Genomic DNA, 13,033 nt, shown 5'->3' on the forward strand with positions numbered 1-13,033 from the left:
AGTAGAAAGGAGACAGGTTACAACCTATTTCTTTCAGTTACCTGCAGTCACACAAATTCATTGATCCCATAGGGAGGAGAGGGGACCCACAGACAGATTTTCCACCTGTGTCAAGTGGCCCCACAACTGCACGGGCTGACCTTGCTGCTGCCCTTCCTCACTACTGAAGCAGCCTGTGCATCATGGCATTTCCCAAAGAGTCTATCCCTACAATTATCCTAATCCTTACAGTTAAAAAACCAAGCCCAAAAACAACAGAAACACCTTAAAAGCACCTTAAAAAAAGCACCTGGAAAATGAACACAGAAGCCACTTTTTCTTAGTCTTTTCTAGATAGAAACTCAATGCTTCACAAGGAAAATCAGAGAGAAGTCATGAAGAGCTATTGGTGGTAAAACTATTCTGATCTCTTGTAGTTTGAGTAACTGAGAGAGGCTAGTGACACATTTTCAAGACTTTTAAAGAAAGATGTAATTACGGCATAAATCTAGCATTGTATCTTAGAATCTTTCATTAAGTTATTCTGAATGCACTGTAGGGTGACTAAATAGAACAGAAATATCTATTACCCTAATACAGAATACTGGTAAGTAACTCCTGTGACAGAAAATCCTATGTATCTGGGAAAGAACCATGAAAGCAGCTAAAAGCTTCACTTTTCCAAATTAACTCTGATCTCCAGATTTTGATACCGAATTTTTGAATCATTATGTTTGAATAATATAAGGGGCTTGGTATATAATATACTGCTTTGTATTAGGTTTATCAAGTGTGTAATAAAGCAGGATGTTCATCTCTTTTGTCTTCTGGGTGAGGACTTTTTTATTATAGTGTAGTATCTTTTGTTTTAATGCTGCTCTGCTGTGGATTGCCAGCTCATTAATTTTTCTGCTATAACACCCAAATCCCTTTGCTGATCAGTGTGCTGAATGATTGATTCCCTGCTCCCAGACTAATTTTTTACATTGGACTGCATTTACCATCTGGTAGATAAATCATCCAAAACACTCAAATTCAGAGCCTGGTTCCAGTGATCCTCTTTGTTCAGTCAGCAGCATGAATATCACTTGCAAATGTGGAGGTTGTGTTCTCTCACCTGGATAACTGTTCCATATTGCAGACACAGGTTTTAACAAAGAGCATTGAGACGATAAACCTCTTCTCATTAACAAAACAAAAAAAAAAATTTTTTTAAAGTATCTGTTCTTTGTGTTTTCTAGCCAAAATTTTTGTTTCATCCCTACCATAACCAGCCTCTCACATGAAGAAGAGTATTTCTTAAAGCACAGAACCAATTTTGCACATTCCAAACTCATTTAACTATTTTCACGAAGACATACTTTGTAGGTGCAAACACATGCACAAGAAAAGGACATCCTTTGAGGTTAAAACAGAGAAGAAATACTATGAAATAACTTGCCTTCCCATGGTTTATATGAGAAAACAATTCTATAACCTCAACAGGAGCCTGCCTGTTTTATTTCCAGTTTTACAACCCTGAAATGATGCTTCCATAAAATTATACTTCCAATCAAGACAGCAAGAAAGAACACTGCCTCACAGAATCGTCTCCACAAAATTCTGGGAGAGGTGAAGGATGAAGAAAAAGCTGTGGGAGAGACACGGTGCTTTGGGAAAAGAACCTTTTATCTGCCCACTGCACGTGGCAATATCACTCGGGAAGGGGACAGGGCACCCCTTTCTTTAGTCCAAGGATCTTTTGCTGCCCTTTGCTGCTCTCAGAACCCATTTGGCACAACACATCGACCTCTGTCTCTCCCAGAGGGATCAGGCAGAGGCAGCACACAATCAGAGTCAATACTAATTAGCAAAATGTAAACACTTCATTAGATCAATGCTTCTCTGAATTTTTAAAGCAACAAACTGCTATCCAGCCATGATATTTTATCAAACTTTCTATGGAAATACTTGTTGAAAGCACTGTTTTAGCTGTCTTCACCAACCAGCTAAAGACTTCATAACTTGTTCATGTGTTTTACGGACACCCTTAAGGATTAAAGCTTGTATTTTCAAAAGCACTCATTTCTTTTGAATGCCTAGACTGTTCTGGACACTTTTGGCACATGCACAAACACCTTTAGCTCCCGAGCTTTTGTGGTGCTTTGGCTAAGAATCTTGTTCAGTTCAAAATTTTAGAGGAAATAGAGCCACTTCTGCAAATGATGTTTATCCAAACACTCACTCTTTGTAGGTATATGTGAAGTGTCTCTGAATAGGAAAGAAAGCAAGTAAATCTCTTGAGAGGTACAACAAACTCCTAAATGCACTTCAGGCTTAAGCAACAGGACACTTTGTCACCCACTGCTGAAACGTGTGTGTTTACAGGAGGTTTTCTACAGCACAGACAAGCAGATGTGACAGCATGTTTCCATGGGGGGCTGCGTCCCTTCTTCCCTCACCGCCTGCAGTGCTCTCATCAGCTAATATCTGAGACTGGTTAAAACCCTTCCTAAAGCAGCATGTTTTTGTCAGCCACAGGTGAGCACTGACATGTGTCAGACTCCTGAAGCTGGGTGGAAAACTGTCAGTCTGGGAAAGAGTCAGGGCTGAATCTGGGATAAAGCAATTGGAGCCCCTAAAGATGTGCATTTTGTGTTCCCCTCGAACACAGTATGGTGATCAAGGGTAGATTAACCAGAGCTTGCACAGATCCAACTCTCTGGCTTGCCTGACTTCCCCCATTCACCCCATCTGCTTCCACATGGATCCCATGAGACTGGTGCGAGGCACAGGAGATGCCCCAGGGCCTTTCCTTGAGGAACATGGCTGTCGCCTGCCAGCAATCCAGGCAACAGGAATGAGGCTGCCTAGAGCTTTGTGGCCAGGCAGAGCCAGATTTCAGGAAGTTTTGGCCTCCAGACAAGATCTGAGAAGAATCATTTCATGTCCTGAACAGCCTTTTGTCTGTTTGTTGACATTGTACCTGTTCTCTTCTTTGGCTGCTCTCCAGGGGCTGGTCTATGCATCTTTCAAAAGTACAGAGTTTTGCACCTATTTAAGATACATAGGAGGACGCTGAAGTCTCAGCCTGATAGGAAAAGGTGGGGAAGACCCAGCACCCACCAAGACAAGTCAGATCACTTCAGAAAAATTACTGACAGTTTCGTCTTGTTCCAAATTTTCTTCCTTTAATTTTTACATGTTTTCCTGCTGGTCTTAATTAACACACTTTTTGAACCGTGGATGATGATCCTGCCAGCTTGAACATAGTTATATAATGTGGGTGTTTCAAGACTGTAACAGCAACTATATTTTTTATTATATGAAATTATAATATGAAATCAAAATAGAAGTATTACAAGGATTTAGTTTTATTCTAAACCACAACCTTTAAACACAGTTTCTGTAACACATAATCTATTATCAGAAAAGCTCTGCCTTTTCAGTCCTTAGAAATTGTCTACTGTAATGAGAATTTAAATTATCCTAAAATAAATCCCAATTTCCTAGTCAAATACCGCTTCCTCACACACCACACCATGACCAGTGAGGCATTTTTAGAGCAACTTAAAAGAAATTGAATACTGGTATCAGTGTAACATTAAATTGCTCTCTTAAACGGAGAAATTCACATCAATAGATATGCAAATGTATGCAGAGCCTGATCTGTCCACCAGCTCCCAGCCAGCCAAGCCTGGGAATGTAACCAGGTCAGCGAGAACAGAAGTCTTTCAGGTACTCTTGTAGTAAAGACTTCCACTGGCATCTTGCTCCACAGAACACAGAAGAACTTCCCTGGCAAGAATCTTGAAGAGAAAAAAAAGACCTGGAATCTTTTCTCATGTAAAATAAACAAACAAATAGTAAAACATAGGCGCCTTAAATCCCAGATACCTAATGGCTCAGCTAATGGCACCACTAGACACTGTCCTAATCACAGAAGATTAAAGACTCCTTCTTTCACGTCCCCCTGAAGCCATCTGTGAACTAAATTAGAACCAAAGATACATTGTAGCTCTTCATCAAGACAAATAAACAGATTTCAGGTTCTTCAGGAAACTTTAATTTCATCAGATCACAGTTTTGACTGCTGAGTTTACTCCTAATCAGATTTCATCTTCAACTTCTTATCTTTCTGTAGAAGAAAAATATCATACAAACCAAGAAATGGTTTCATAAAATAAAATTTATTACCAACTGATTTAGTGAAAAAAGCTCTTCCTCACACACTTAGGAGCTCCAAAAAATACAGCTCCACTCTCCCACACTCTTTTTCCTCCTCTATTTCTCCACATTTTTAAATTGTTAGAATTTCAAGATGATCTAGGAATAAACTACAGCAATTAGAAGGAACTATTTAGTTCACAGCATAGTATTTAATTATCATTTTCTTATTCTCTAAAGCTAGTTTGGGGATAGAACAATTTTTTTAAAGGGTACTTCTACAAAGAATAACCTTGGTCTTTGGTTCTACCGTGAATTACAATCACTTTATAAAAAGCCAGGCTTCTACCTCAATAACACCAACATGTCCCCTATTTCCACTCTTGTTCCACAGCACCCGTAAGGACTTAGTGAGGAGGATATGCAGGAGTCTCGAGTCAGAAGAATTGATCCTTTTTCAATGTTCCTGATGCCCAGCATTCTTTCTTCCACAAATGATACAGCTACTGTTATCCTGGGAACTATTGTCACTGTCTGCCTTGTGGACACTCACCAAAGTCTGGCCACAGGCTGGAGAAGTCACAAGTGCTTTCAGTTGATAGTCAATGGTGGAATGTAATGATCTCTTTAGCCGAAAAGGGCTCAGACCCCTGTCAATATTGGTAGGATTCTCCACATTTATACCTCTCCACCCAAAACACTTGGCCACAGATTTTTTTTTTTTCAAGTCCAAGTAAATATTAACTCTCCCCTTTATCCAGTTTACTGTCAACTCTAGAATAAAACTGACAAGATATAAGTATAAAATATTTATCCTTACATCAACAGGAAGAAAAGGACCAGACTTCTTGTATTTCCTCTTAATGGGAATTACCAGAGAGATTGTGGTACAGAAAGAATGTTTTGTTAGCAGTATTTTCCACAACAAACACAGCTTCCTTTTTCCTCTTTTCAAAAAACGAGTAAAGAAATTGGATTCAATCCAACCCCCTCAGTCAAGCCTCAATTGCTCCATCACACTAGCAGTTCCCACTAGTGAAAATGATGGAGTGACACCTGTTACAAGATGATTTTCTGCTATTCTGACACTTTCAATTCTCCTTTAATTACCTTTTAGCTCTTTAATCAGCATAAGAGTCTCAAGGACATTTCATGTCTAGGCAATTACACTAAAGGGAAACAAATATATGCATGCCACTGTCCGAGTGTTAATTTCTCTTTTTATTAATTGTTTTTACTTTTTACTTATAGCTGATTTATATTATGATAGTTTCTCAAAGTGACATGCAACCTGAATGAGTTCAGATCATTTACTTCAGAAGTTCGATTGGCACAAACATTTATCACATTTTATTTGGCTTGACTGTTATAATTCATTTACAGGAACATAACTCATAATACCTTAGATAAAATAACCAATTATTCTAGTCCCGTCTACCATTTCAGATCAAGTGTAACTATGCAAACACAAAACAACATGTAATTCTTAAAATACAATAATTTACCTGAACCTGTATCACTCTTACATCCCTTGCTCTTAATGTTCTCACCAACACGGCTGCATATCTTTAGCACAAATTGGTTTTGCTCTGTGTAATTTAGAATGATATACCAAACAAAACTCCTCATCCAGTTAATTTGAGCAAAAAGCACAAAGGGTATGTCTGTTGTAGCTGATAAGCACAGATGAAAGCCAGTCTTGAGGCCACATCTCTTTCTGGTTCACAGAGCCCCCACTGAGCCCAGGCAGAAACCACGGCTGAGCTCCAGAGACCAGCAGTGCCTGAGGTTTATATCCTCCAAAATCCACGGTCACATCTGCCACGTGGACTGGGCCAAGGGAGTTACATGCTTGTGTTTATTCTCCCTTGTTACAGCAGGACAGCCTGGATCCAAGCTTCAGACAACACAGTAGTTTAGAGTGAGAAATAGCGCACATAAAACTAATTTCAGCCTACCCACTAATTATCTTAAGGCTTCACCTCAAGTGTAGACATATCAGATATGAGTAGCTTTAGACTCTGTCTTATCCCAAGGAAAAACAGCTACAACAGCACCATAATAGGTGTCCAGCAATAGTTAGCCTGGGGGATTCCTATGACAGGATCTGGAGGACAGATATGAAGGTATCTAAGAAAGTAATGGAAACAAATGCACCATATTTGCATTTAAACAGGATCTCATCTTGCTCATTCAATCCTCAGTAAGCTGTTTTGGAACAACTTTATCTTTACTCACTTCCCTCAGAAAGATCTTAAGAAATGCAGGGGCAGCACACAGTCTGTGAGACTCATGGGTGGTGCACAGAAACACCCCTGGCAAGCCTGTTTTCTAACTTGAGGGGACAGCACACGGAAAGGCTTACAACACAAGCATATCCCTGTTAATTAAACTCCCGGGTGTACACATCCGTACCAGTGCACTGAGCAATATCTCTCGTTGACTCTGTGTACCTCCCACCCAAATCTGCAGCACGAGGTCAGTTATGATTCTACTACAACCTCTGTGACTCCCCAGGTGACCAGAGCACACCTCACACTAGAGATTTCACCAGACTAAAACTGAAGCTGACGATGCCCACGCACCCTTTGTGTCTCCGGGGAGAGCCATCTGATTAGGAGCTCAGGAAGGAACTACGTTGTACTTACCTTCACACACAGGATGCTCAATGACCCCCTGTAGTTCACAGCCCCCTCACTAAGGACACAGCGTGCCTGAGCACAGCATCACACCACCAGCACATGGACAGTCAGGGAGTATCAGAAATGTTACAGAAAAAAACCCTACAGGTAGTGCTGGAAATGATATAACCTCTCCAAAACACCAGCCTAGGACTCTCTGATCCAGACAGATATCTGTTTGGGGATTTTTACCCCATTCTGGGTAAAACAGGGTTATTTTATTTCATTGGGTTAGCAAAGTATGGATTGACAGATGAACAAACACGCACAAGTCCACATTGTCAATTAACTCCAGATACGTCTTAATTCTCTGTTTCCTGATCTAATCACTTTATCAAATGTTTTTCCCTTGGCCAGGGATGATGCAATTATATCATAATTTAACAAAAGGCCAAGCTGCAATGCATGTGCCAAAGGAGCAGAATTAAGGCTGAAAAAGCCATCTTAATGTTCATGTTGTCTGCCTGTGTCCTCCACCTTGCAACATTCTTTTGTTATAGCAAACTCTTTCTTAAGCAGTATATTCTGTAGCAATAAAGGAGAGGACTTCAGCATTTCTGAAAAGAGATAACAAATAAATAAAGGTAGCTATATAATCTAACAATGATAAAATGTTACACGCCCAGGAACCGCCTCAAGAAGCGCAAAAAACCTGTTAAGGCAGCAGGTCAGACACATATGATGCACATATTAAACTTGCAAAACAGCAGAAGAAAGGAGAAGTATTTTGCTTCTTTAAATATGGAAAGCAATTTAGAGAGTCCAGTCATTTGAAGTAGTAGTTGTGTTCTCAAGTTTAACTTTCAGTATAAACAGCAATGTATGTGGTAGCAGTCTACTGAGAAGGGTGCTAATGCCAACATCTGGCCCCATGTGTAAATACAGGAAACTCATCTTTTTCAGGGAGTAGCTCCTTCAGTAAAAGTTAATGAAGCTGTGCAAAAGTAAGTGAGGGGAAAATCTGACCCAGATATTGTGTGTTGATGTTAGCTCTTTCAAAAAAAAGTTGAATACTGAAACCCTGCCATTTTGCATGAAACAGTTAACACGCAGCAGCACCTGACTACTGCATTTAAAGCAAAATTTCCCTTCCATATTTTTGGAGTTACCCTCAAAAGGGTGCCTGTCACAAGTATGTATATAGCAGATACGTTTGCTTGTGCCTATTTTTAGTAGAACCGAACCATGTTGAATGCCTTCAATATAGCATAAGGTTTTCTAATTCCAGGCTGGAAAGCCCTCTTTCTATGACGGTTTCAAAATAATGATATCCCTGTGATCCACATCATCTTAGAAACTTCCTCATACATTTCAGCAGCCCTCCATATTTAATCTCACTGATTTATGCTCATGCCACGGTCTAATGACCCACATGTCTCTGATGGGTAAGCCGCTAACGCCAGTGACACATTAACCTATTAACCTGTCTTTAAAAATAACCATCGTATTCACACAAACAGAATGAAAACTCAGGCAGCAGCAGCAAAACAGTAGCACTGTGGTACCACACGGTATCACAGTGTATATCCAAACCGGGTAAAATGAAGAGGAACATTTCAAGAATGTGCAGCAGATTTATTATATTGAGAGATCGTTTTGCCACAGTTTGCTGGTCTGAGAATTTGATAGCCTGCTTTAGCAGCATTATCTGTATTGTAAAGTGTAATTGGGAGGAAGATCACTCTTCCGTTCACTCATTTCTTGAAATCTCTGGTACAGTTTGGGGACCTTTCCCTGGAAGGTACCGGGAGTTCCTTCCAACGCCTAAATTGTCTCCCAATCCCGCTGAAGACAATGGGAGCGGGGGGCTCTGCGCACAGGATGAGGAACCTTCATCACCTTGGAGAAGGCACTTTGCACAGCTCTCGCTGGCGATTCGTGCAGTGGAATAAACCTATCATTTTAAAAGGCAGGAGGAGGTATGCACAGCCATTTTTCAGAGGGAAAAAAAAAAAAAAAAAAAAAAAAGAAAAAAAAATTCCCTTTTCTAAATAGTAGTTTTAGAAGACAAACAAATCTTTCTAAATACCTGTAAACTTTACATTGCATGCATTTACTTTGTTCTACTTCAAAACGGTCATATCCCCGAAGATCTAAGGAAACGTGCCGCTGTCATGCCAAATCACATCACAATCTTACAATACAGCATATAATTATGCATATTTGTATATGTCATGCAACCAAAGCAGGGAAACCCCCCCAAAAAAAGCTTATTCTGAGCACATCACGGGCTTTTTTGCTGCCTACACCTCATCCAGAGTGAATCTACACAACAGCCGGCAGACGGACGGGTGGAGAGGCTACCCCGGCTCTGGGCTGCTCGCAGCAAGAGTGAGACCCAAGAAACAGCCCGTGTGAGCCATCAGGGGCTGCGCTCCCGGCTCGCACCCTCCGCTAGCGGCAGGACGGGCACGGGGCAGGGCGGCGGACGGCGGAGGAGGGGGCGGGATGCGGGCAGCCCCCGGGGCGGCCGGCGCGCACCTGCCGGCACGGCGGCGGGGAGCAGCGGGGAGCAACGAAAGGCGAGAGCAGAGCCTTTCCCTTCAGCGGGGAGACCTCGGAGGGGGCACTCCCCGCGCCCCGGAGAGGGGCATCTGCCTCCGGCCGGCTCTCCGCACCCGGGGCCGGGGCGGGCGCCGCTCCTTTGTTTTCCGTCGGGCCGGGCCGGGCCGGGCGGAGCAGGGGGGCCGCGCTCGGCCCTCCCTCCACGTGCACGCGTGGGCTGCCCGCAGGGGTGGGCGCGGGGCGGGAGCCGGCGGGGCATTACCTGAGCAGTTGATGCCTTTCCCCTTGCCGCCGCCCTGGCACTCGGAGCCGGGCAAGGGATGAGAGGCGCGGCCGGCGGGCAGCGCGGAGAGGGCGAGCACCAGGAGGGCCGAGGTGTAGCAGAGCGCCAGCGGGGGTCCCGCCCGCAGGAGCGGCCGGGCGGCGGCCGGGCTCTCTCCCAGCATGGCGAGGGGCGGCCGAGGAGCGGCGCCGGCGGCAACGGGATGGCGGCGGCAGGCCCGCAGCATCAACCGGAGCCCGCGGCGCCGCCCGGGCGGGACCCTCCTTTCTCCGCCGCGCCGGAGCGCACCTTCAGCATCCCCGCCGCAGCGGCCGCTCCGACCCGCTGCCGCCGCCGCCGCCCGGGCGCGGGCAGGGCTGTCCCCGCCGGGGCCGCCTCGGTCCGCGCCCGTCCGCCCGCGGTGCCGCCTCGCCCCGGCCGCGCTCCTTTGTGCGCGGCGCCCGGCAGCGCCGCCGCTCCGCCTGCAACAAAGGGAGCGGAGCCGAGAGGCTGCTGCTGCCGCCGCCGCCGCCGCGGAGGGGGAGGAGGAGGAGGAGGGAGGGCGAGAGAGAGAGAGAAGGGGGAGGAAGCACACGTGATGGCAGCCCCCTCCCCCGGGACCGGAGGGGAGGCGAGGGGCTTCTCCCGGCTCGGCGGTCAGGGCGAGCGGCCGCCCTCACGGCGGGGCCGCCCCCGCGGGGAGCGGGGTCCCGGGGCGGGCCGGGCCGGTAGCGGGCACGGGAGACAGGCGTGCGGGGATAGCCCCGATGGGTGAATGGAGCAGAGACGGTCCCCAGGGGCGTCGAGGAGAAGGAGGACCGCCGGCACAGCGTTTGTCACTGTCCGGGATGGGTTTTTATTGTTCGCTGATATGCCGGCGTGAGTGGGGTTGGGAAAGAAAGCAAAGAGACCATCTCTTCTATTAATCGTAAGGGTTGTGTTCAATTTTTACTGAAGGGAAGCCCAGCATGTATAGCGGGAGCATTTGCACTAGTCCACGTAATTTAACGCGTTTACGGTGAAGGCAGTGACTTTTGTAGCAGAGTGCTTTTACTATCTACGTGTTTTCCAGTCCCTTACATGGAGACACTTCAGAGGTCAGAAGCACTGCACGGGTGGAACGTACCAGGCACGTATGTTGAGTGCAGGTGCTCAGCGTGTATCTTTGTGGCTTAAAGCTTTGTGTCCAGCAGTGCCTATTTTTACATAGTGAAAACACAAGACGATGCTTTACATTCGTTGAGATTTTTTCCTGTCTCATTTGTCATGTTTTATGCGAGATTTTTTAATCCACTGTGCAGACCATTTGTTTTTCAGGAACCAAATCTGCCTCTTTCCCTGATCTCTCTGCTACTACGCACTGCTGATGGGCTGTAAGGTGTAGAGCATGTGTGAGATGATCTGGCTTGCATTAAGGTATAGCTCTTGTGTGAGGAGACCTTTGAGTAATTTGTTAACCAGAGCGGTCAAGAGCAAGGCCATAAATATAGGAGTAAGCTTTGAGGAGGCACAGTGATCCTTTAAATACAGCAATGAGGACAAAGTCCTGTATTACTAAGACAGAGAGCAATTTCTTTTTGACACAGGAGTTCAGCACTGACTGCCTCTGCCAAGCAAATGTTCTTCTGTGGTTACCTGGTGATGTTAGATGTGAGAAGAGTTCTGTTCATCAGCGAGGTGGGGCACATTAACTCGAATGGAACTGGTTCTGATGAAACTGGGCTACTGAGGTACACTGGCCAAGATGTTCAAAGCTCTCTAGGTTTTCCTGCTGCTGTCTGGTTTGTTAAACAGATAAACCTTTGGGATCTTTGGGTCACGGGACTGGCACAGATGCTTTGAAGGCAGTATTTTGCTGTTGTAGGGGCAAATGCCCTGTGTAACTCCTCGCTGAAGGGCTGGACCAGAACAGCCTGCGTCTCGAGCACTTTCAAGACCAGTTCATACTCATTTGTCCTTGTGCCATCCAGTGTTCCAGTTAGTCATTTCTCTTTTCCTTGCGTCTAAATCTGTATTTATAGGCAGTAGTCATTTAGCCACTCTTTGCTGGTCTAACTACCAGTACATTTTATTAGTCTCCTCCTGTAAGACAGAGCCTCTGTAACTCAGATTTTACTGCACTAAAGTTTGGATTCAGCTTCCCTCAACATAACTGCAGTTTGTGACAGCTTTTCGCAAACTACTTGCCAGTCTCTGCAATGGAGATAGTCTCTCCTCATTTCTTCCAAAATTACCTTTTCTAATACAGCCAGTCTGCTTTTTATGACCAAGTCTCACTGATGGTTTGGGTCATGCTGTGAGTGACAAATACAGGCTACTCCTTGTATTTGTCATTTACAGTCCATAGTAATAATAATAATGCTTTTCATAAATGTCTAAGTGCATGACTGTATCTTTTCCATTGTTGCATTTCATCCCATTTCTTTTATTCCAGTCCTCAAGATTATGTAATCATCTTTCCAGCGTATTCTGAATCTCCTTTCTATTAACAGTCTTGTGCAGTTCTTTGTGTCTACTTCCACACCTACAACAATGAAAAAAATCCTCAAATACTAACTATAGGCCTCAGAACATATTTTAACAGTAACAGCAGTTCTCCCAGTTCAGACAACCCTCTTTCAGGACACTTCCCAGGGTAGTCCGCTGTAGGGAGTTCCCAACTGAATTTACAACTTTGTTTCTGATCCATGGCCATGTCTTTCAGCTTAGACAGGCAAACTGTATGCTGGGCTTTTAGAATGGTTTGGGATGCAAGAAACCTTAACTACAGTCTAGTTCCAACACTCCTGCCGTGGGCAGGGACACCTTCCTTTAGACCTGGTGGTTCAAAGCCCCATCCAGCTGGGTCTTGAACACTTCCAGAGGTGGGACATCCATATGTGTGACACATATGCTCTTGCAGGTTAAAGTTGCTTCCCCTTGTTCTATCCATATAAACCCTTGTAACAAGACCCTCTCCATCTTTCTTGTAGGTCCCCTTCAGATGCTGGAAGGCTGCTAAAAGGTATTCCTGGAGCATTGTCTTCTCCAGGTTGAACAACTCTAATTCAGCCTGTCATCACCGAAGGGCTGCTGCAGCCCTCTGATCATCTCTGCGTCTCTTTTCTGTACAAGTCCAACAAGTCCACATCCTTCTTATCTTGGAGGCCCCAGAGCTGTATCCCACAGTATTCCAGGTGGGTTCTCACAGGAATGGAGTAGAGAGGGAGCATCGCCTCCCTTGATCTGCTGGCCATGCTGATTTTGATGCAACCCAGAATGTGTTTGGCTTTCTGGGCTGCAAGTGTCCATTGCTGGCTCGGGTTGAGCTTCTCATCAACCAACACCCCCAAATTCTTCTCCCCAGGGCTGTTCTCAATCCATCTTCTGCCCGAATTTGTGCTTGGGATTGCCCTGATTGAGGTGCTTTGCCCCATTTGGCTTCATGAAGTTCACGCAGATCCCCCTCTCTAGCCTGTCC

General features: G+C 44.9%; 1 protein-coding gene across 1 annotated transcript in view; it reads right to left on the reverse strand.

Annotated features, from left to right (window-relative positions):
- The window catches only part of TMEFF1 (transmembrane protein with EGF like and two follistatin like domains 1), a 113,539-nt gene extending 103,719 nt beyond the window's left edge, over nt 1-9,820 (reverse strand). The window contains exon 1 of the mRNA XM_040082029.1: nt 9,574-9,820. Within this exon, the coding sequence (XP_039937963.1) occupies nt 9,574-9,820 (247 nt within the window). The remainder of the gene's footprint in view (nt 1-9,573) is intronic.
- Between the last annotated feature and the right edge of the window lie 3,213 nt (nt 9,821-13,033).

The sequence above is a fragment of the Hirundo rustica genome, chromosome 1, assembly GCF_015227805.2.
Source record: "Hirundo rustica isolate bHirRus1 chromosome 1, bHirRus1.pri.v3, whole genome shotgun sequence".
In the NCBI taxonomy this organism is placed as follows: domain Eukaryota; kingdom Metazoa; phylum Chordata; class Aves; order Passeriformes; family Hirundinidae; genus Hirundo; species Hirundo rustica.